This window comes from Arachis stenosperma, chromosome 9 (genome assembly GCF_014773155.1).
Source record: "Arachis stenosperma cultivar V10309 chromosome 9, arast.V10309.gnm1.PFL2, whole genome shotgun sequence".
Classification (NCBI taxonomy): domain Eukaryota; kingdom Viridiplantae; phylum Streptophyta; class Magnoliopsida; order Fabales; family Fabaceae; genus Arachis; species Arachis stenosperma.
In genome coordinates, this window is record NC_080385.1 from 148,551,698 (window position 1) to 148,576,794 (window position 25,097).

The 25,097-nt window shown below is 29.9% G+C and overlaps 2 protein-coding genes and 1 long non-coding RNA gene across 3 annotated transcripts; 2 read left to right on the forward strand and 1 right to left on the reverse strand.

The window, feature by feature from the left end:
- Nucleotides 1-5,989: 5,989 nt before the first annotated feature.
- On the reverse strand, nt 5,990-6,514 carry LOC130950069 (cytochrome P450 94C1-like). Its single transcript, XM_057878629.1, has one exon. The coding sequence runs from the start codon at nt 6,512-6,514 to the stop codon at nt 5,990-5,992; it is 525 nt and encodes a 174-aa protein (XP_057734612.1).
- A 12,884-nt stretch (nt 6,515-19,398) lies between these two features.
- On the forward strand, nt 19,399-20,666 carry LOC130947519 (uncharacterized). The gene is made up of 3 exons (XR_009072702.1): nt 19,399-19,574; nt 19,700-20,043; nt 20,522-20,666. It is a non-coding gene; the product is annotated as an uncharacterized LOC130947519 (long non-coding RNA).
- On the forward strand, nt 20,667-24,274 carry LOC130950070 (uncharacterized). The gene is made up of 3 exons (XM_057878630.1): nt 20,667-21,334; nt 23,170-23,283; nt 24,099-24,274. Exons 1-3 carry the CDS (start codon nt 20,667-20,669, stop codon nt 24,124-24,126), a joined length of 810 nt encoding a protein of 269 aa, XP_057734613.1. The 3' UTR covers nt 24,127-24,274.
- Nucleotides 24,275-25,097: the final 823 nt, after the last annotated feature.

Sequence of the window (25,097 nt, forward strand, 5' to 3'; positions counted from 1 at the left end):
TCGATTTTACTATTGAACATATAAAAGGAGAACTAAATTCACTCCCTGACTTTCTTACTAGAGAATTTTTGCAGGGAAAGAATGAAACAAAAAGTAGCCTCCAGTAAAGATTATGGTCAATCTTTTGACCAAATAAAAGAAACGAAATTACCTATTACTGCTGTACCAACCAAACAATTATCATTAAGACCTATGACAATGTCACAGGTTCTAAAAGCCGCACCATCATCGTCATCACCTTCTAAGAGCCCTTTAATTACTACCAATAATAAATTCACATTATTACAACCATCTGACCTCTATAACACTCAACCCCTAAAAGAACAATTTCCTTACTATGAAAAACCCAATCCTATAAAAATATTAACCATCGAAAAAGAGTGGTTCAAAAAAGATAGAAAAACACTATATAAGACTATTTTCCCAAACACTTTCCATTACATTCCTATTAACCCACAAAAAACCCAAAAATTCTATAAATTCATATTAGTAGACACCGAATCAATTGAATTAACCCATTATAGGGATTCGAACACCAAACAGCCTATTTATTCAAAGATAAAAATCATAAAAATATTATCTTTACAAGAATGGGGAATACCTCCCATATCAGTCTAAGAGTTTCTCACTAAAATTCGAACCCCAGAACTATACCTACTATGATTACCAAGAAGCCTGGAATCATATATTATTTCTATCACCAAGTCCCCATTCGTGGTTCATTTGGTTTAAAAAGGGAATATCATTATAATTTCCCAAATGGTTCCAAGCATGGTTCCAGAATTTTGGACCAATGGAGGCTTTCTTCCCAAAAGAAGCCAGTATGGCGTATGAATATTTTAAAAGCAAGTCATCATTCTTACAAGAATATAAATTCATTTCATTCATAGCAGCCATGGGAATAAGCTGATTATGACATGGAAATATGATTCAGCAGCATATGAAGAATCTCCAAGCATACAATATTTAGTAAGAGTAATAAAAATAAAATGGTGGAACAAATATGATATAAATTTACTAAGAAGAACAACTATTGATCAATGGTTAACAACATCACAAAAGCGTCCAGCAATAATAGCCTCAAGCACCACCAATGAACAAATAGCTTATAAAAAAGAAATCCAATTCTTAGCACATAAGTGACAAATTATGGCAGCTCTAGCAGCAGCAACCTCAGAGGAAGATATTCAAAGCTCTCTACAAGCAATACAAACCGTACCTCTTGGAGAAGACGAAGAGGTCCAATCCAGCCCAGCTCATTACTTCAAGATTCTCAAGATCCATTTGAGATGTAATAAGTACTGTATATGCAATCAATGTAAAAGCCCAATCATAAAGAAAAATGATTTCTGTAAAAAAAAAAAGGTAAAAAGTAAAAAGTAAAAAGTAAACAATAAATATCGGCAAACAGTAAAAGCAAACAGTGAATGTCGGCAAAACAGTAAATGTCGGCAAACAATACCCAAATAGTTATCATTTGGGGTCTATAAATACCAAAGGCCTCACTCATTCAAGATCATCAAATACTTGAAAGCTCAAGAAATCTCTCTACTCTTATATCTTCTTACTTTATATATTCTCTAAATATTTGTAATTATCTTCAAGAAGTGTATCAACTTTGCAAGCAATAAGAGTACAAGTTCATCTTTGTAAGCTTACTGTCTTTCTCTTCTTTATTCTCTTAGTTATTATCCCTATTCTTATAACATGAAAGAGTTTCATAAAAAGCTTAAATCTTTAAAGTTAGTTAGAAGAAATATGAAAATAAGAGTAATGGCAATAGAAATGAAAGTAAGAGAATTAATAACTGAATCTTTTGAATTGAAAGAAGAAATAAAAAAGGTGAACAAGAAAATAATTAAAACTAAAAGGTTTTTACAATAAATGAAAACCATAAAATCAGTAAAAATCGTTAGGCAAAGTATTAAGAATAAACGTATTTATCATGTTAGAAGAATGCATTATCTTCATGTGCAAAATATGATGCGTTTTTATGATATACAATCAAAAATACAAGCCCTTAGATCTTTACAAATAAAGTCTCAACTTCAACAAGATCCTTCTTTACTAGAACAAGCTCAACCCCTACAAGCCCAACCTTTTATATATATATATATATATATTTGACATAGGACATCTTTTGATTATATTAAATATAAAAATATCAACCAACTTGGATTGATCGAGTGGTCAGCTCACTCGTCCGCTTAAGCAAGTGTCGGAGGTTCGGGCAGCTTGTGGGAAACAAAAAAAATATAAAAATATCAAATAATTTTAACTTTGAATTTTTTATAAAATAATCTCTAATAATTTTATTATTATTATTATTATTATTGAGTGATATATATATATATATATATATATATATATATATAAGGATTTAATGAATAAATTTATCATTATTTTTGTCCAAAAAATACAAAAAATATAGTACAATATTATTGTGCAATTAATACTAATAATAATAATTTTATTTTGTTTTATTTTTGGATGGAGGATTATTATGTCCAACAGAGAAACGTTGGGGATTGATTTGTACATTAGTTTTTCTTGGGGACTAAAATGTCTGTTTTTAAAATCTTTGGACACTGATCTGGGTAATTACTCTGCCGAAAAATAAACTGGGGACTGATTTGTCTGACGGAGTAAAACCTTGGGGATTGATCTGTGTATTAATTTTCCTTGGGAACTAGAATGTCCGATTCTAAAATCATTGGGGACTGATTTGGATAATTACTCAAAAGTAAGTTGTGTTTTTTGTTAGTGTCCCTGTGTCGTGTCTCTCCTGTCAGAATGGACACAAAATGCACTAATTTAGTGTCTTTGGACACAATATCTCTCTCCATGTCTCATATGTCAAATACAATTTTGTGTATCTGTGTGCTCCCTATAAACAAATGCAGCCTTACATACTGCTATGTACGGGTGTTCAAAACCGATCAATTGAACAAAAAAAAACCGAAAATAAAAAAAATCGACAACCAAGATAACCAAAAATAAAGTGTTTTGCAATTTTTTTCTGTGGTTCGATTCGATTTTCGATTCTAGTAGAGAAAATCCTAACTAAACAGAACAGAATCGGTTTTGTAACTAAACCCTAAATTTAATTCTCCTAAATAACCTAACTCTAATTACCTCTGCCTCCTCAGTCCTCACTCCTCTCTAGCACCGAAAAAGTTGTCTCTCTTTCTCTCTCTCAGTCACAATCCCCTATCAACCTCCCTCTACTCCGCGCCTCCGCCATTGCTGTCGCCGGACAGCACCGACCCTGACTCGCATCCCGCAGTCCTGTCCTCTTCCTCTCCCTTCTTCGTAGCGTCGGTCTCTCTCTGTCGTCCTCCCCAGCACGGCTCCATGCAGCACGTCGTCGTCCTCTCCCAGCAACATGCCATCATCCTCTACGGCTCCACGCAGGCCATAGCAGCATGCCGTTGTCTTTGTAGTGCCTCTTTCTTTGTCGTCCTCCATGCATTCTACTACTTTGTCTGTATAAGCAACTCATCAAGAATGGAGCTTGAGTCAGGTCGGTTCTTCTACTTCTGATTTAGCATCTTGCTATTTTTTACTTCTTGATTTTCTCTGTTATTCTATTAATTTTTTACTTCTTGCTATTGTTAATTGATTTTAATTTGAATTTGTTAATATATTAATTTGAAAAGTGGAGACTCCAAATATGATTTTGGTGGTATTTGTGTGGTTTTGGTGAATTGATGGTGTGATGAGGTTGACAATAAAAAGCCGCTGTTATTGAAAAAATTTTCACACGTGGAATAATTCTAAATCTATTTTTGGAACCTTCGAATACAGTGAAAATGATACAATAAACAAGTCTACTTACGTTATTGGTCGGATGGTTGCTACTATTTTTTGCTTTTAATTTGTTATTAATTTAGTGATTTATTGTTATTCTATTTTTGGTTTTGATTCACTGTTATGTTGATATTTAATATTGTATCTGTGATATTTTTGCAGTTTAAATATAATATAAGTGATAATATTAGTGAAATTGGAGGTGAAACCAGTCGACATATAATGCTCTTCCAAACAAATCCGTAAGTATGAGATCATCAACAAATTGATTGATTGAATCATTTTTTCATTAATTTAGTTTTTTTATAAATATTATTTATTATGATTGTTCTTTGTTTTATATGTTTTATAGAAGTTGCACCCACTTTTTATCCTAAAGTATAACCAATTTTTTTAATATTATATCATTATGATGAGCTATGTGCTCATATTTTTCTATTGGTACTATATTATTATTGAGATATTCTCCACATCCAAACAACTTTTGCATCCAAGTTCATCCAAGTAATTTTAGGTCACGCACTTTTTCTGCTTTCTTCTTTCCTCACGCTTCTTCTCTTCTTCTTCTCTTCTCCCACGCTTTTTCTTATTCTTCTTCTCGCACTCGTTTATGCATGGAGCGTCTTCTTCTTCTTTGCCTTCTTCTTCGTATTCCTCCTCCTCCTCATTCTCCTCCTTCTTTTTCGCGTTCTTTCTTCTTCACGTGTTTTCTCCTTATCGTTATTTTTTTGTTGTTGTTGCTGCTGTATTTTTTTATCTTTTCTTCGTTCTCTCCCTGGTGAAGAAGCAGTAGAAGGTGAGGAGGAAGAGTTTTGAAATGTGCAAAATAGAGATGAACCGAACATATTATTATGGTGAAATAATTATATAGTACTAAATGAATGGAACATTATCTATTATATAAATTCAAATTCAAACAGCTTTCTGCATAATAAACCAAATACGTACTCATAGTGAAACAATTGTATAGTACTGAATGAACGAAACATAATCCATTATATAAAATCAAATTCAAACAGCTTTCTGCATAATGAACCGAATACATACTCATGGTGAAACAATTGTATAGTATTGAATGAACGAAACAAACAGCTTTCTGCATAATGAACCGAACACGTACTCATGGTGAAACAATTGTATAGTATTGAATAAACAAAATATAATCCATTATATAAAATCAAATTTGAAACACTTCTGTGTACAATTTAGAGATTATCAATTGAATTCAATTCAATTCAGATTTAGAACACCTGCGTCCATTCAATTCAATTTAGTAATTGCATTCCATTCAATTCGATTGAAAAAATAATCCATTGGCAAAATGTTGGTGTTATTGGTGATGATGATAACGAAAGACGAGAAGAAGAAGAATCTGCGTGCGTGAAGAAAAAGGAGGAGGAGGAAGTATACATGAATTTGAAAGAAGAAGAAGATGACATATACGTGTATTTGAAACGCAGGGGAGAAGAAGAAGAAGGTGGGAGATGAGAAGATAAAGCGCGTGTAATGATTCTCTTTTAATGAGAGTGGTTTTTGTTGGTGTTGGACCTGCTTGGATAAAACTTGGATGAAAAAATAATTGAATGTGTAGTATAGCCCATTATTATTATTGTTGTTGTTATGTTTTTGCCTTTTGATTTCAGATTAGTTTACTTAAAGATGTTTCACTATTTTGTTGGAGAGAACACTAAAATGTGACTATCTTTTATTGAAAATTTATTTTTATCTTTTATTGTGTTGACAAATTAAACTTTTAATGATTTTAATTGTCATTGTAATTTCTTTTGTTGTTGAATTTTATTGTAGAGTATATACCCATTTTGGTCCTCAAAGAATTTTAGATTGGATATTTTAGTCTTCAACTAAAATTAATTATTTGATTGGTCCCTAACAATTAATTCCGTCAGTCACTTAGGTCCTTTACTCCATTAATTCTAACGAAGGACAAAATAGTCTCTGACAACTCTAACAGGGGACAAAATAGTCCATGATCTTCTCTGTTTGGAAACGACACTGTTTTCTCCCAATTTCCATCATATTTCGCATAACACTAACAGTTTAACACTATAACTTCAAACTACACAATGCACACTCTATAAATTTAATGTTCACAAGAAAAAAATTATCAACTTGTTCTCAACCAATTCATACTCAAGAAACTAATGCCTATGTCTCTCACCTAGTTTTCATCTTCGATGGATCCCATGAATCCAGATAGCAAGTCTAATTTGTTAAGACTCGTCGTCATCGTTGCCATCTCTCTCCTCCTCTGTCCTAACATCTCCATGACCACATTGTCCACCACTTCGATCGCTTCCTTCATATTCTTCTTCGAACCAATGTTCAGTAATCGCTTCAGTTTCCATATGAACGGCAACGGCGACATTGCTCGTTGTAATATCTTGGATGCGAGGTCGAAGCTGTCTGCCAACTTGGACTCCAGAAAAGAAGGAATAAAGTACTCGGTGTCTATTTCAAATGAGAATTTGCATATGATGTCGAAGGAGAATATTGCTTGCCGGAGAGTAGAGAAAGGCGTGCCATTAGAGTAGTTGTAGAACTTGGTCTTGAGGATGTTGTGGACGTTGTCGAGGTTGGAGGTGATGTTATCAAAGACGTGGAAGTGGATGCTTTTGGTGGGTGAAGTGCAGAGGAGGTGGATGTACCAGTCACAAAGATATAGGAAGTGTGTGGTCCATGACATGTTGAGGTAGGTGCAACATGTGTGACAATTACACCATGGCTTAATCTTGGAGTTAAAGAGAAGGAAGAAAAAGATAGAAAATAAGACTGTGAAGGTGAAGAAGGAGAGTATGAATGTTAGGGTTATGCGAGATATAATAAAATTGGGAAAGAACAATGTCGTTTTTGAATAAATGGGTCAGGGATCATTTTGTCCATTGTTAGAGTTGTCAGTTATTATTTTGTTCCATGTTAGACTTTTCAGAGACTATTTTGTCTTCCGTTAGAGTTGACGGAGCCAAAGACCTAAGTGACTGACGGAATTAATTGTTAGGACCAATCGAGTAATTGGACTAAAATGTCTGATTTAAAATTCTTTGAGGACCAAAATACGTATATACTCTTCATTGTAAGTTTTTAATGTTATGACTTTAATGTTAAAAATGCGTATATACTCTTCAAGACCAAAATGCGTATATGATTTTAATGTTATGACTTCGTAAAATAAAATGGTAAATTTTTATTTAAATTAATTGAAAAAATTGAACAAATGAAATCAAACCAAACTAATTTTAATTGATTTTTTTGGTGACTTTTTTGGTGACTAATTGATTTAGTTTAATTCGAACGGTCTCGATAAAATAATTGAATTAAATCGAATCATAATTCTAATAAACGATAGAATTATATGACTTTTTTTTATATAATCAAACCAAATCACAATGTCTGTCATGTATTTTTTTTCCTTATAAATTTATTATATCAGGTAGAATTTAACTATAATATATATATGGCCAAGTTTCTGGTGGTCATGTCTATGGTAACTAGTGGTGGCTATAAAATGCACCTTTAATAAAATTCAAAAATGTGCTTACGTGGCAAAATCAAAACCACACATTCTAAAGCCACACTTTTCACTTAAAACCGTAACTCTTCACAAAAAGCGTCACCTAATGGAAAAAAGTAAATTAGAAGATTTAAGAGAAGAAATAATTAAGTTATCAAAATTAATAGATCAAAAATTAATGATTTTAACTAATGTTAACTGTAATGACACCGAATTCTTAAAATCAATACAAAATAATTTTTCTCAAAATCTTTATTTTACTATAAGTTTTATTGAAGGACTTCAAAAACCTGAAAAAACTTATTTTTCATACGGAATTTCTAAAAAATGTTACCATGGAAATGATTCCCCACATCTATATCATACTTTTAACCCACAATTAAATTCTATAGTAGATATGCTTGAAGAAATATTAACATCCATAAAATTTCAAAAAAATAAGGAAAAAGAGAATCCCAAGGAAGAAAAATTTCAAAACATAATCAACATAACAGATTTAAAAGTAAAACCACCACTAAAATTATGAATATTAAAGAAAAATTAGAAGAAGTTACAATGCTTTTTAAACAATTAAAAATGGCTCAAGAAAATAATATTATGGAACAGGAATTTCAAATAGAAGAAGAATTAGTAAATTCTGAAAATATAGAAAATGAAGAACATATCTTAGATTATTCAAGTGACGAAGAACCAGCAATTCCAATACAAGTTAAAAATGAAGCTGGAACATCTAAGGATAATCAATCTCAATTTAAATGGGAAACAGGTTTTGATAATTATGCTTTAAAAAAAAGGTTTATAAATAAAGATTCAAAATATACAAAAATACCATCAAAATACGTCCCTAAAATCCAGGAAATGGAAGGAGAAAGAATGCTTGACTTAGACTGTAAAAAGAATGAAAAAGAAATTTTTGAAAATTGGTTGAATTCCTTTTTATTAGAAGCTTTTACTAATCTAAAGCTTAGTGAATTGTCTGGAAGAGATATTTGGAATTACATAGGGTTTCATACTAAAGGAACTATAAGAGATTATATGACATCAATAGAAAACTAAATAATAGAAGATTTAGCAACAAAAGCAACAGCTTATGATAAGATATTATATATAATGATGATTCTATATAAAGAATTTTTTGGAAAAAATATTATAGATCATAAACAAGAAGTCTATAATAAAGAATATCAAGAAGCAAAAAACCATTTAGCTAATATTCAGATATATGATCTATGTAATGTGGAATCTTATATATGCGAATATAGAATACATTATTACAAATTAAAAGAAGAAGATAAAAATCATTATCTTAGTATGTATATAACAAAACTTCCATATCCTGCTAATGAATTTATAATGGGAAGATTTATAAGAGAAATAAATAGAGGGACAATTGAAAATAATTTTGGTGGAGCAACCTCTGCAATAAGAGAGGAAATAAAAGAACGTTGTATGCAAGAAGCAACTCAAAAAAGATTTGCGAATATAATTAGAATTTGTTGTCAGAATAATGAAGAGATACCCCAAAAATATGGTCTTAATAAAAATTTTCAAAGAAAAAAAAATATCAATTTAGAAAAATAAAATACTATCCAAACTGGAGAAAAAAGAGGTATTTTAGAAAAAGAAATAACGATAAAAACAAAAGACAAAAAAATGACTATTGCCCGAATAAAAAAGAAAATTGTAAGTGTTGGTATTGCCAAGAAGAAGGACACTATGCAAATGAATGCCCGAAAAAGAAGGATAAAAAAGATCTTACTAAACAAATAGAAATTGCTAAGTCTTGTTTCATGGAACCATTAGAGGAATCTGATGATAACTTAGACTATATTTTTGAATATGTCTCGGAAATAGACTCAGAGACTGAGTAATAATGCAACATTTATTACTATAAAAATAACAGAAAAGTTTATAAATACTTTCATAGATTCTGGAGCAACATAATGCTTTGCTAGTTCAAATATAAAACTTGATTGGAAAAAATTAAAGAAACCATTAAGAGTTAGAATAGCTGACAAAGCAATACATAAAATTGACCAAAAAGCAGAGATGGTTGAAATTTTTATTCAAAATTATAGGTTCATTGTTCCATCAATATATATGTTAGATTCTGGAATGGATTTTATCATAGAAAATAACTTTTTAAAGCTATATCATCCATTCATTCAAGAATTAACATATATAGTTTTAAAAGCTCCACACCATTCTTCAATAAATCAAAAATCAAAACGTATAAAAATACCAACTACTACTATAGACAAGATTCTAAAATTTAAAATATTTTCTATTTTAGAGACATGTTATTTAAATTTATACTTTCAGATAAATATTCCGAAAAATAATCTTGAAATAAAGATAGAAGAACTTTTGGATGAAATTTGTGCTGAAAATCCTTTAGATATTAAAAATACAAATAACGAATTAATAAGCATCAAGTTAAAAGATCCTACAAAAGAGATAAATGTTCTAAATAGAATTTCTTATTCCGCAAGAGATAGAGAAGAGTTCTCATTAGAATGTAGAGATCTTTTGGAAAAAGAAATTATAAGATTAAGTAAAAGTCCTCATGCGGCTCCAGCCTTTTATGTCGAAAACAATAATGAAATTAAAAGGGAAAAACGAAGAATGGTTATTAACTATAAGAAGATGAACGAAGCAACTATTGGTGATGCTCATAAAATTCCAAGAAAAGATTCTATTTTAGAAAAAATCAAAGGAGCAACTTGGTTTTCATCTCTTGATGCAAAATCAGGATATTGGCAACTTCGTTTAGACGAAGAAACAAAGAAATTAACTGCTTTTACTTGCCCAACAAAAGAATCAACAAGTGTGTTGCTCTATGAATGGAATGTATTACCATTCGGATTAAAACAAGCCCAAGGTATTTATCAAAGATTTATGGAAGAAAATCTAAAAGAATTAAATGAATTTGTTTTAGTGTACATTGATGATATACTATATTTTACAAAACAGGATAAAGAAGATCATCTTCAAAAATTATTAATAGTTTTAGAAAGATGTAAAGAAAAAGGATTAGTTCTTAGCAAAAAGAAAACAAGAATAGCAAAACAAAAAATAGAGTTTCTTGGATTAATTTTATCTACTCAAGGTAAGCTAAAACTTCAACCAAATGTTCTAGAAAAGGTAAATTTATTTCCTAATAAAATAGAAGATAGAAAACAGTTACAAAGATTTTTAGGGTGTATAAATTATATTTCCGATCAAGGATTTTTAAAGAATATAACAGAATACACTAAAAGTTTATTTCCAAAAATAAGTACTAAAAAAGAATGGAAATGGGATGAAAAAGATAGTATGCAAATTCAAAGAATTAAAAAACTTTGTGAAAAACTTCCAGAACTTTATATTCCAGAAGAAAATGACTACTTAATAGTAGAAACAGATGCTTCAGACATAACCTGGTCAGGATGTCTAAAAGCTAAGAAAGCTATAAAAAGTTTGGAACGAGAAAAAGAATCATTAGATTCTAAATATTCCCCAAAGAAATTACTTTGCAGGTATATTTCAGGGACTTTTACTCCAACAGAACAGAGATATACCACTCATGAAAAGGAAACTCTAGCAGCAATTAAATCTCTTAAGAAATGGAAAATTGATTTACTACCCAGAGATTTTACATTAAGGACAGATTCAAGTTACCTAACAGGTTTCATACGATATAATTTAAAAGTTGATTATAATCATGGACGATTGGTAAGATGGCAATTATTTTTGTTATAATATCCAATAAAAATTGAATATATTAAGGGTGACAAAAATGTTATTGCAGATACATTAACAAGAGAATGGAGTTCGTCTACAACGCATTAGATCAAGAAATTCAGAAATACGAACAAGAACTCGAAAAATGCAAGCATTGTCAGCAAATAAGGACACAGATCCAATCCCTCAAGAAGGCCATCGAAGCAATGAAATCAACACAACAACCAAAACCATCAGAGTTCAGCCAGCTAAGCGTGGTGGACAAATCAGGTGAAGAAAAAATTTCAGAAAATAAAACAATTGCTGAAATTATCAAAAAATCCACCCAAGATAAAAAATATTATGTAATTTATAATTGCCCCATGAAAGGAGTATATGATGCCTGGGAAAAAGCAGCACCATTTACACATCAATCAAGGATAATTCATAAAGGAGGGTTTTTAACACTGGAAGAAGCAAATGAATCTTTCAGGGAATAGGAAGCTCTTTATCCAGAGCAAACCCTAAAAAGAGCAGATAAAGCTCCAATTCAAACCTAGAGAACAGGAATAATAAGAAACATTCCTACAAGTGCTGAAATCAAGGAAAAGAAAAGGGTCTGTAGATCAAATCTCAGAGAAACCCTTAACATAGTCCTGAATTGGACTGAAGAAAAAAGGGCAATCTTGGGATATTATCCTATTGCCAAAGAACAGCTAACAAAGCTGGTTATATTTCCAGATGCTTCCCCATCTGACACCTATCAGTTTTTCCAGTATGAATTAATTGATACAATTTTAATTTTTAATGATTTGAAAATTATTAGTGAGTTTCTTGCAGGATTCATTGATGCAGTAAAGAGATTTAAAAATATGATTGACAACGTATATCTAAGGGATATATCCTTAAAGTTTACGAATAGTCAACCTATTTTTAATGAAGAAGAAGAATGCTTGGTTCCAGCACATCAAGTAATCTTCATGTCCGTCTTTCCAGAAAATTTTCAACCAATTGATCAAGTTCAAGATTTAACAATCTACAGTCATGAAGGAAGACTAGCCAGCACACTAGCAAGGGTCTTCGAAAGAACTCAAAAGATAACAAGGGAATCTCACACAAGAATCAATTATAAAAGCAGAAATACTTTGCTTGTGTCCAGTAAAAGGAATAAAATTGAAGAAAGAGAGATGAGACTCTTAGTGGAATTTGAATCAGCATTCTACAACTTATCTGGACTCTTAGAAAAGCTCCCCGAAGGGATAAAGAGGAATCTCTGCTATTTGATAAAAGACAGAGAAGACCACAAGTGCCAGCTATGTGTCTCAGAGTTATCTGAAGAAAGCAATAATGAAACGGAATCAACCCACATGATAAAGGAAGAAGACAACGCATCTGAAGGTCACATAATGAAAGAGGAGGACAGCACATCTGAAGCATCTCTCAACATTATTGCATAGTGACGTAAGCGCTTAGGTCATAGAGCATCAACAATGTAGCTGGTGCAAGATAATAAACAATGACGTAAGCAATGACGTCATAAGAAGGGTAAGGATGGGAATTGTCCATCAGACCCAACCATTATAAATAGGTTGCTTAGGCAATTGTAGAAGGCATCAGAAAACAGAAAGCAGGAGGCTAAGAGTACTCATATGCTAGGAGAGCAAGGAGAAAGCTGCCGAGGCGATTCTGTAGTCTGAAAAAAAGAATTCCCTTAGGAAAAAAAATGGTTTTAAACTCCCCTCTGGAGTTAATATCTATAATCTCCCCTCTGGAGATAAAAACATCTTATGTAAAATATACTAACTAAAGGAAGTTTTTCTCCAGAAAGGTACGCCTTTATCCTAATCTCTTAGTTATGAATTATTTAGAAAGCTTAGAATTAATGGAAGAATCTGATTATTATAGATTAACTGCTTTATTAGATAATGAAAAATAGGCTGTTCTAAAAACAGAATTAAATCTCAAATCAAATGAAAATTTTAATAAACAAAATCTTTTAAAAGAAGTTTTTAATAGAAAAAATATAATATACTATGGAAAAATTCAACTTGAAGCCCCTATAAAGATAAAATCCGCTAATGGAGAACTTGAAATAGCTTTGATAAATGATGAAGAATTGAGTAAACAGATTGAGAAAATTAAGGATCAACAAAAAAGATCTAAAATTGGATGGATTCATATTAGTACTATACAAGTCTTAATCAAATCTACATATATGAAATGAATTAATTCACCAATAAGCTTAGCAATCTGTGATAAAAGAATTACTGATGACCCAATAGATCAAAAAATTGGAATTGTTCATGGAATCTTGGCAAACGTAAATGTTAAATTCAATGCCCATCTTGGATACGCTATACCTTTATCAACTGAAAATCTTAGAAGATCTATAAGTTTAGCTTATAAATTTCACAGAAAGAATCTAATGGAACAAGATGATGAACCATTTTCAATTACATATGCAATAAATTACGCTTTAACAAATAGCCATCATAGTATAATATTTAAAAACAGAGAAAGGATTTATGTTGATAAATTATTTCAGAAAATTGTAAAAACAGAAATACCAAAATATAAAGCTATTGAAAACCCAGTTCTATTACTAAAAGAACCATCAGGAAAATTAGTTTTATCGAATTTTCAAATAAGAGAATCTAAAATTAATAGCCCTTTAAGTTTATCTAAGTTAAAAATTAAAGAAGAAAGTTCTGAAATAAAAGAACTAACAAAAAAGGTCAAAAAATTAAATGAGACCCTAAACACTAAACTATGACAATAAATAAAGAAGAAATATATGTAACTTATCAAGACAAGAAGCAAGAGCTCTTTGAAAGAGAAAATCGTTTGAATTATTTACAGTTTTCTGAAATAAATCAAAGAGCATTTGAAGCCCTAAAAATAATCTATGACAAGTTGAAAAGAGAAGTTGAAGAGCTAGAAAAATTAATAGAATCTCTAGAAAATAGTGATGAATCGATGATAGAGTTTGTGGAAATTTTAAATAATGAAGCATAAAAGGATTGAAAAATCAGAAAATAAAATAAAAAGAAATAGGACGAGAAAATTAAAAAGTAAAATAAAGGAGTATAAAAGGGAATTAAATAATCTTCAGATTGAAATTGATGATCTTATAATAAAAAGGATAGAAATAAGAATAAATATAAACAAGTTGAAATTAAACTTAAAAAATTTATAAATGCCTGGAAAACCATATTATGACTTAAAAGAATTAAAACTGCTGAAAGAAAAAATGGAGAATGAAATTGAAAAATTAAACAAATATTTAGAAACAAGAGAAAGTGTAGAAATAAAAGAAGTTATTGAGGATTTGAGAAATTATATTAAAAAAAAAACAAACAGATAAAAGATTTTATATACAGTAATCCATGCAAAAAAGAATATTATAAACTAAAACAAGATTAAAAAGTTATAAATCAAAATTATAAATATACATCAAAGACTACAGAAATAGTAGAAATGGTCAATACTTTAGAATTTACAAATTATTTTTATTCGAAGTTAAAAGTAAAAAATTTGGTATCAGAGCCAAGTTAACGATTAAGGGTAACACTTTCTCTCTAAGCAACACTTTTAGTAATACGCTTTTAAATTTAAAAAAAAAAAAGCCAGATGTCCACAATTAATTGGTAAAATCCTTGTAGACACTATAGCCACAATAAAACAATGACTACGACAGAACGCACCTATATATATATTAAGAATACAAATTAAAATTATTATTTTAATAAATATATAACAAATACATTGAAAATTTAAGTTTTATATTGTTTCAAAACTTCTTCGATGTAATCTTATCTAAATCAGAACTCATAATTTAAAGTTTATTAATGTAGCACCATTTATGATTTAGGGAATCAATGTTAATTAATTACTGCTACGCGGAATTGATGAACTCAAGAAGCCATGAAATCTTGAAAGATACAAAGTATCGTGGCCATAAGTTGCAAAATAGTAATTGTTGATGTATTATTGTATTAGATTTAAAATTTAATATTTAGAATTAAAAATTTTAAAAATATTAATATATTTATATATTTTATAAATTTTTTAATAAAATTTTTGTTTTCTGTTTTGATTTTTTTTATCTATTAAGTACAAGATAAATTAAATATTAATGTAATTTATTTGATATTTTAATTTATCTCAATATTTAATTTTCTGTGTTAATATTCAATAGATTAAGACAGAAGAGGAAGATTCAATTATATGGTGCAATAACAACTCAGAGGAGTACTCAGTAAAATCTAGGTATAGTATAGCATACCAATTCTTTCACCCTCCAGTAAATTTACTCCATTCCCAATATGTAGACTCAAAAATATGGAAAACCTTATGAAAAATGAGAGTAACACCAAAAGTCAAATTATTTGCTTGGAGATTAGCCCATGAAAGCATTGCAGGTAAAGCAAAATTGAACGAGAAATTACCACAAGTTAGCAGCCTTTGTCTCCGCTGTCAATTGTCGCCGGAAACACGGATGCATGCCATTGTCTTCTGCCCAGAAGTTCTTCAAATTTGGAACAGCTCCCAGTAGCTAGCACTATTCCCCGCGACCCTAACCTAAAAGTTTGGGATTGGTGGAGTCAATTCATGGAAGCTGAAAAATCCAAACCCAATTTCAGAATCAGAAGTGCTCAGGTGGCTTACCTTCTATGGCAGATTTGGTTGGCGCGGAACGCTTTAGTCTTTGAGGACCAACGCCAGGAACCTGGAAAAATTCTGTCTCAGGCGATATTGTTGGAGGAGGAATACCGGCGACATCATTTTCTCAAACCACCTTCTCTGTGAACAGCAGTTACTAGCGCGTTGGAACTTCTTCCTCTCTTAATTATTTTCTTTCTCTCCTTTACCCATTGGATAAATTTTATTTAACATCTCGATTGGAAAATTCCTTTGTCTTGACATAATGTACTCTTGGAAAACATAATGTACTCTAGGTATAAAGTTTTTTTATACAATAAAAGATATATCTTTGAAAAAAAAACAACTTTTTTTTTTAAAAAAAAGTTATTGAAATAAAATAATTTTTTTATCAAACAAAAAATTAAATTAAAACAAAAACACACTGATTAGAAATTTTAATTTATTCTTTTAATTATCTAATATTTAAATGAATAAAACTTTAGTATATATATTATTTTCAAAATATAAAAAAATTAAAACTTTCCTTATTTATAGCAATTAAAAAAAATAAGCTAACACTTCCCATTATTTTTTAAATCCAAAACTTAATTTAAAAAGCCAAAACTTAATTTAAAATCCAACCTTACATTTGATGAGGTGTATAGAGCACAGTAGACAAATATTATCCCAAAATCTAGGCCACACGCGACAGATAAAGTAACAGCACAGAGAAAGTAACAGCAAACAATTTAACATTTTCTTTCTTTTCAATTTTTTTTAATTTTTATTTTATGAAGTAATTAATATTTTAATTGGGTCAAAAAATTAAAATTAAAATAATTATATAAATTTTAAAATTTGAAAACTATGATATTTTGGACATAGTTGTCAAAATCGAATCGATAATCGAACCGATCAGGTTATTGGTTTATTGGTTTATTGGTTCAACCGATAAGTTATTGGTTCAACCGGTAAAACTGCTCTCACATAAATAAAAAATATAAAATAGTCAAAAACATAAAATTAAAATTTGAAATACATATTTTTACTAACATTTTAAGAACAGTTAAGTCAAATTCTATAAATAACTAATACAAAGATAAACATATAATTAGTTCATACTACTATATAGTATCTTAATTAGATACAATAAGAATAATAATCTATGAATTATATCCAAATAATAATTTCAAGGTCTAAATATTTTATATAATTAAATAATTATATAAATTTTTTGAAATCATGTATTGGTTGGTAATGAATGTTCTTATTTTGTACAGGGAATTCGTTGCTTGAAATGTTCCTTCTTTTTGACAAATTCATATCAAACACCTCCAACTGTAAATATCGGCGATGCAGGAGATATTCAATATTCCCATGTTTTAACTGCTTTTTATGTTTGCTCAAATATTTTGTATTGAAATCCAATTATCCTTGTGTGCTCTTCATCGTGCAGAATGGCGAATTGCCGAGTGATGCTGGTGTCATCTCCGGAGCTGTGAAACGGATGTTCGATATATTGGAGGCTCAGAATGGAGAGCACGACATGAAAGTAATGTTATTAGAGCTTTACAATGAGGAAATAACGGATCGTATGCCTCCCAAGAAAACTGTAAAATCTGATTGGAAAGGGGGCTTCCATGGTTAATCTAGGAAGAATTGATTAAAAATTTGTAATATATATACTTCATATATGTCTTAGCAATATATGAACAGATTATAAAATGCTTTGATATATATTGCATGGTATTTTTTTTTCTAGTCAAAATTCAATAGAGAGGTCAAGTCTTGAATAAATGAAAAGAACAAAATAGAATGCAAATAAATAAAAAGATATGAAATTTTTTTACATAAATTAATTATATAAAATAAAATATAATTCACAAGACATAAAATTTGTATGACATTGTTGTTGAAATAATAAATGAAAATGACATTACGTCATCGTAAAAATATGAGTTTTTTAAACTAAAATATCTCTATAGTGCATAGAAATAGAGAAAAATTGTAAAAGCTTTCAATCGATTGGGTAACACAACCAATCCATTGAATTGTGAGACCTCAAGTTGTTTTGAAGCATTCAATCGATTTGGTAGTATAAGCAATCGATTGATTTTTGCGAAAATCATGCTGCCTAGTAATTTTCAATCGATTGTTTTGTGATAACATGTAGTCCAATCGATCGAGTTATGGAAAACCTGAAATTCAATCGATTGATTTTCAAAGAAACACAATTTCACAGCCCTGTACTAACATTACGGATCAAATATAAATTTTTAATCGATTGGAATAACCAAAAAGTTTATTACGATCAATGGAAGAGATAGTTAATAAATATAATAGATGAATAATAAAATAATAATTTATAAAATAAAAAATAGTTTTTATAATTAAATAAAATATATAAAATTAATTTGTAATTAAAATAAAAAAAGACTATTTTACCATTATTAAAAAAACTTAAAAAATATGTTTTATTACGAGACAATTTAATAATCCAAATGTTCTGGGATCGTCGAATCCTTTGCCAACTCTCTTCGTACACCGAATTCTTTGCTTATTTGAGAAAACAGTGGACTTCTTTTTTTAACTTTCCTGAAGACGATTTTTACCCGTTTTGCTTGGGAGCTGAGATTGATTTGGGGTCACATCCATGTATTTGTTCTTGGTTTTGCTTTGACGGTAAGGTCTACATTTCTTGTCAATTTTTCTTCTTTTTGTAATGGCACTTTTCTGGATGAATCTTGGTCTAAGATGGAAAGATGTTGAAGGTCTTATTTGATTTTCTACCTGAAAAACTGAAGACTTGATTGGGTGCTTCACCTGATTTTTGTGATCAGTCTTGTGCGGGTTTATCAATTTATTTTTTCTTTCATTCTTTGTTAATGTATAATTTCTGGAATTTCTTTCCCCTCTTCGTTCAGCTCTGATCCATGTCAAGAGCTGTTGAGAGTGTTTGCTGTTTCATAGTTCTAATTCAAAATCACGGATTCTGAATTCTGGGGTTTTTGTTATGTTGCCTGCATGACAGAATGTGCATCTGAAGTCACTTTTCCACTTTGGTTTTGGCCTTTTTGTTACATAATACTTGAATCTGCAGTTGTAGCACTTGGTCTAATATTTGATTTAGTCCTGTTATTTGTACTCATTCTTTTGATCTTATCTCTTGTTGGATTTTTGTTTGGAGATTGACAACCCCCAAGAAATTACCCATTGGTGGAGACTAAGTTTTTTGTTCCCCTAGCTTTGTTTAATTCAACTTGATGCAGATTTGTTCTGTATTCCCTTTTTGTTGCATCAATCTACTAAATAATACTAAGTCTTTTCATTTTGTTTGGAGCTCCTCTTGATTGAATGTTTCTTTTGTGTTTGGTCTATGAAAGGTATCATATTATATTTCTTGTATTCCCTTCTCTCGTAAAAATGTTGTTAAACCTTGAAAAAGCACTTGTTATTTTTGTATTCTATGAAAGAATTAGCATGATAAAGCAATTGTTTGATTCTATTATTATTCTTGATTAATGAACATATGTGTTTTACTATTTCATTCTTTATACGAAACTCTTTTATGCCGACATTTTAATATATAGTATTTGATAAGTATTAAATTACTCAGAAGGGAAGCAAACATTTTAATGAAATAGGAATCGATATTACTACACTGAATTTTATTGGTTCTTTTCATGAATTAGTTGAATGAAGTAATTCAATACTAAGACATAGTTTATTTCTTGTGTCAGAGCAGGAATCAAGCTTTTCGCTTTATTTCTTGTGGTGCTGGTTTGATGGGATCAAATGTGGATGAGAAGAAACAGGATCATGAGAGTAGTTTGAAGTTGAATAGTAAAGTTCCCACAAAGCCTTGAGCGCGAAAATATGAAATTGAATGGTACAATTCCTTTTGCGACTCCACACATTAGTCCAACTTCATCCTTGTCAAGTAGTGGTAGCTGTGTCTCCACCTGCAGTAAACTTCGATATGTGATCTTTCAGGTGATTTTTCTCATTTGACAGGTATAAAAGTGCACACAGTGGTGTGAGTATAATGCTTAACTTAACTATTCTCAAGAAAGCAGTAATGACAATGAGGGTTACATAGTGAGAAATGTGGAGATTGAAGAGATGGAATATTCTCTTCCAAACCTGAGCCAGAAAATCCAGAGGATGATATGGACAACAGTGTGACTTATAATGATGAAGATGAAGACGAGGATAACTGGGGTGATCCTACTACCTATATATTTAGTTCCAAGGATGAAGTAAGTGGATGCAAAGAGGAAAAACAGAGAGCAATGGAAAATTCAAGGCACTTGTGGGCCAGCTTCTTAAATCTGTTGGACTTCCCTCTTCTGATGAAGGTGATAAGAGTTGGGTGGAAAATTAAAAAAAATAAATATCCAAAATAAGTTACAACACCCAATTTTTTCATAATAATAAATAACACAATCAGAAATTCTATTACTAAAAAAAATCAATCGATAAAGTCCGCTTCTGTTTTTAAAATATTTTTAAAAAGTCTAATATTTAATTTATTTTTGATGTTTTAATTATATTTTTTATTAATTTTTTAATAACAAACTATTAGTCACTATTATTTATTTTAATCCTGATCTTAAATTAATATAAAAGTTTAGTCTATCGAGTCAACTCTTTTGTTTTTAATTTTTTATTTTGAAAATCAGTTTGTTTATAGATACTCTGTTTCTTTTATTGTTTCTTTTATTGTTTCATTATGTCGGTCCATCCTAGAATAGGATTTGGAAAATAAAATAGAATTTATAAATGAAACAGAATTTGAAAACGAAAACTTTCTATTTTCCCATAATCTAAAAATAGGAAACCAAGCAAGAAGCAAAGAAGAAGAAGAAGAAGAAGAAGAAGAAGAATGAGTGAAGAGGAATTAGATACTTTCTCAATGATGGATCCTTTGGATATGATAGATCCTTGGGATATGATAGACTTGGATGCGGATAGAAGGAATATGGTAGAGCAGTGTGCCATTGACGTGGGTGGCAATCAACCACCTCAGCTACAGCCTCCGCCGGATGTAAGGGAGATTACAGTAGCTCAGTTTTTCAGTGACACGTGTGGTTATCCTCAGTTGGATATGGTTGTTGCTGAGTGTTTGCCGGAGCCTCAGCCTCAGCCTCAGCAGTTTCTCACTGACGTGTGTGGTTATCAACCACCTTGGTCTCAGCCTCAGCCTCAGCCTCAGTCCCACCCTCATCCTCAGCAGTTTCAGCAGTTTCTTGCTGATTGTGGTTATCAACTACCTGAGTCTCAGCTTCAGCTCCAACCTATGCAACCTCAGGTCTGGACTTGGGAGGAGAACAAAGCCTTTGAGTCAGTTATTGCCAATTGTTTTGAGTATGCTAAACGCAACCGCTGGGAGCTGATTGCTGCTCGTCTCCCTGGAAAGACCCCGGCGCAACTGCAAGAACGCTTCAAGAAGCTGATGAAGGACATCAATGTCATCCATAACGGTTATACTTCAAACACTCCTCTGAATACTGCATTTGAGAACATGACTATGACAATGGCTGCTCCTACCACCACATTGGAACACAACCCTGTCTCCATCCCCATCATCAATGCAACAACAACAACCCCACCACCACCGCCTTATAACACTGATCATCAACATCACAGGTTTGTGCTCAACATATTTTCATTTTCTTTTATTTCTTTATTTATTTTTAGCCGATACATATTTTCATTCTCTCCTCCCACTCTTTCTTTCTTTTTTTAATTACTTATTCTATTCTTCTTTTTTCTTAGAAGTTTTATGAACAAATTGTATAAACAATGAACGTTTTTTCCCTCTTGATTTGTTTTTTGAATAAATAAATTATTTTTAAATTACAATAATAAACTGTATATTTTTCTTTACAAAAATAGTCAAAATAATCTTATACGAAGAAAAGAAAAAATAAATTACTATAATAAACCAAATGGCTTCTAAAATTACCTAAATCTCCCAGAATAAAAAAGGTTATCGTGTAAAATAGTACTAAATCGAATCCATTAGATTTGAATTGCATGCAAACGCAAATTGTCTATAAAATAGCTTTGAATTCTATATAAACACTAAGGATGTGTTTGGCAAACACGTTGGGGAGGAGAGAAGCCCGTTTGAGCTTCTTGAAAATTTCACTTTGATGTTTGGCAATTTTTATCTTTGTGAACGCAGAATTGATTCTGCCTCTGAACCCACGTTTAGGAGAAGCTCAAATTTGTAGCTTCTGCGTTTCACGTTTCACGTTTCATGTCTAGGAGAAGCTAAAATATTTCTTTTTTACCAACCCTACCCTTCATTTTCTTCTATAAGAATGATACTAGTAACTATTATCTTCACAGTTATTTTTAGTAGTTCTTCCTACTTCTTAATAATTTTTTAGTTCCATTTTTTTCATCAAAATCGTTCAGATTTATTTCAATCACTAACAAATTGAAATTTTTTTATTTTTATTTGATTTTATTCATATGAATTTTATTTACGTTTTATGGTATTTTTTTTGTTCATATGATATATGTTGTTGGTTTTATGGAATTTTTATTATTTCTTATCTGTATAATTTTTTTTCTATTTTTTGATGTACTCTATTTTTGTTTTGTATTAATTTTTTTTTATTTTTTATTCTGAATTTGTAAAATTTGTAATTGTAATTATAATTATTATATACTACGTTTATTATCAAAATTTTGAATAATATAAATTATGATCCTATAAAAAAAGGACAAAATAAATAAAAATTAATTATAAGTAACAATAGAGTTATAAATAATAAAAATTTATAGTCTAAAATAATACTAAATTAAAGAGTACCGACGATACTAAAAAAATTATAGAATATTTTCTTTTTGTGTGACATTATAAATTTATAGTTTTCTCTTTTATATTTTTATTTTTTATTGTATTTATTTTATTTATATGTTTTAAATATTTTTTATATTATTTTTTATAGTATTCTGATTTTGCAGGTATATAAAATTGATGTCTATTTTAGTAATTTTTCATCTAAAAATGATTTTGAGTATAATCAATTTTGATATAAAGATTACCAAATATAAATTACGTTAACCCAAACTAACTTATCATCAAAATCAATTTTACAAAATCAATTTTATGCAAACTCTGGTTTGCAAACTGTAATCCAAACACACTAAATCGAAACAATGAGATTTGATTTTTATTTGCATGTAAATCGGAACCCGTAGATTTGATTTAGACACAGTGAACAGCAGTTCATGATAAATCAAAACTCATAAATTCGATTTACAAGCAACATCCCCTCAATAATTTTCAGGTAACCTTTTTGGTTTTGGGGATCTGAGTAATTTTGGGAGCCATTTGGTTTATTATAGTAATTTACACTTATTTTATCATTAAATAATTTGCAAGGTGTTAATAAATAACACAAACATTTGTTTCGTTCTTTTTTGGAAAAGAAAAAAAATTATATTGTTTATTTCTATCATGGCAGGGCGGAGGTAGTCGCGGCCGCAGCACCAATGGAGGCAGCAACAAGGGAACAAAGCCAATCTGCCAACACCAACAATACAAAGAAATATTCTCGGTGGACTGAAGATGAGCATAGGTATTTATTATATTATATTGCTTCTTTTTTCTTCTTTTATATTTATTTATTTATTTGTTTATCTATCATCTAGTTGAATATTGTTTACACAAAAGAAGAAAGTGAAGCAACTAGTATTAGCATATAGGAGCACTTCTCCTGTTTTAGATATATCTCTACTTCGTTGTAGGTTGTCTACAATATACAAGTCTAACATTCCTCTTTCGTAAGACCGACTCTGCTTCACTTCATTGCTGTCTTCTTAATCCAAGCTTTCATATGTATTTGTGCATCAATAACTGCAATTTGAAAGAGCTCTAAAGTAATTGCAAATGAGGCATAGTTTTGTTGATTGCTAAATTTGTTTTGTTTTAACAATAGTTGAGTGGTTGACATAGTAACATTTTTGGTTGGACTGAAAACCAAAAAGGAAAAAAATTGTTACTAATTAAATAGTTTATGTTTTTGTTTAAAATTTTTTAGTGTAAACTTTGTTAATACTTATTTCAAAAATCATGTTTTGGTAGATTATTTGTTAGAGGGTACCAAGCAGAAGGTGCAAATTGGTCAAGAATTTTAGAATATTATGTCAAAACAAGAACTTATCATCAAATTAGCAGTCATGCTTAGAAATATTTTAGACATAAAGAAAGATTAGCTAAAGGAGAAAAGTTAAGAAAAAGCATTTATGATGTAATTTGATCATTGTAAGTCATTTTTTTACTCTCAATTAATTAGTCTAATTCAATTTCCACTAATATAAGAAATATTAAATTGGCTATTTTAAATTCTATTATCCATGATAGTTACACTATTTTAATTGTTTTTTAATGTAGGAATTGTACCCTAATCCAAAGGGTTTAATAGATGGAGGATTTGCTTAAAGGAGGAAGAACATGTAAATGTACTAAAGATTTTTATTTAGGTTGAAAAATGAAAATATAGAAACAATGAGGTAGGAATACAAGACTTGTATGTGAACAGGAACATTCTAGATATAATTGTAATTCATAATTTTTCTTATTAATAATATTTTATTCCTAGCTCTCCGGCCTTGATGGCAATGCCGAAGGGGACGGTGAGCTAGTTTCTATCTAGAGTCTCTATGGCTATGCCGAAGGGGCTTTGGATTGGGAGTGTATCTTTTTAAAAAGTTATTAGTTTAAAATATATTAATTATAAGAACTTTTTGAAAGCATTTGATCCATAGACTCTAGTTACAAAATATTTTTATGTAATTTTTATACTATTATTAATGATTACTTTTTCATATTTTATTTGGTTGCCATTGGAAAGAGTTGAGAGTTAGTATAAAAAGAGCTTGACACAAATTAAATTATAGACGAAGAATTTGACACTAATTAACTTGCTAAGTATTTATACAATTAGTGAATTACTCCAATTTACTGTGATGTATTTACATGGTGGCACTAATAAAATTTTGTTTTATAAATGTTATTATTGCTTCTTTTTCATGAATCAAAATAGTTTGTAATCATATTTTTGTTCTTACTTATGGTAAAGTCTGAATCATATGTAACCATGACAGTCTTAAATAGAAAAATGAAAGCAAGATGTAATAGAATGATCTCTTGTTTATAGACGAAGAAAATAATTTAAAATAAAAGTAGAATTTGTAATTGACTTTATAAGACAATAACTTAGTACATTTTATTTTTATGTGAAGTAAAAGATAATTTAATAAATCAATTTTAAGATAAAATTAATATAAATTCTAACTAAAAGATTTTATTTTTTTAGTTTAATTTATTATGATTATCTTATCATATCTTTATATTTTATTGCATGTTTGTACAATTTAAAGATAAGAATTT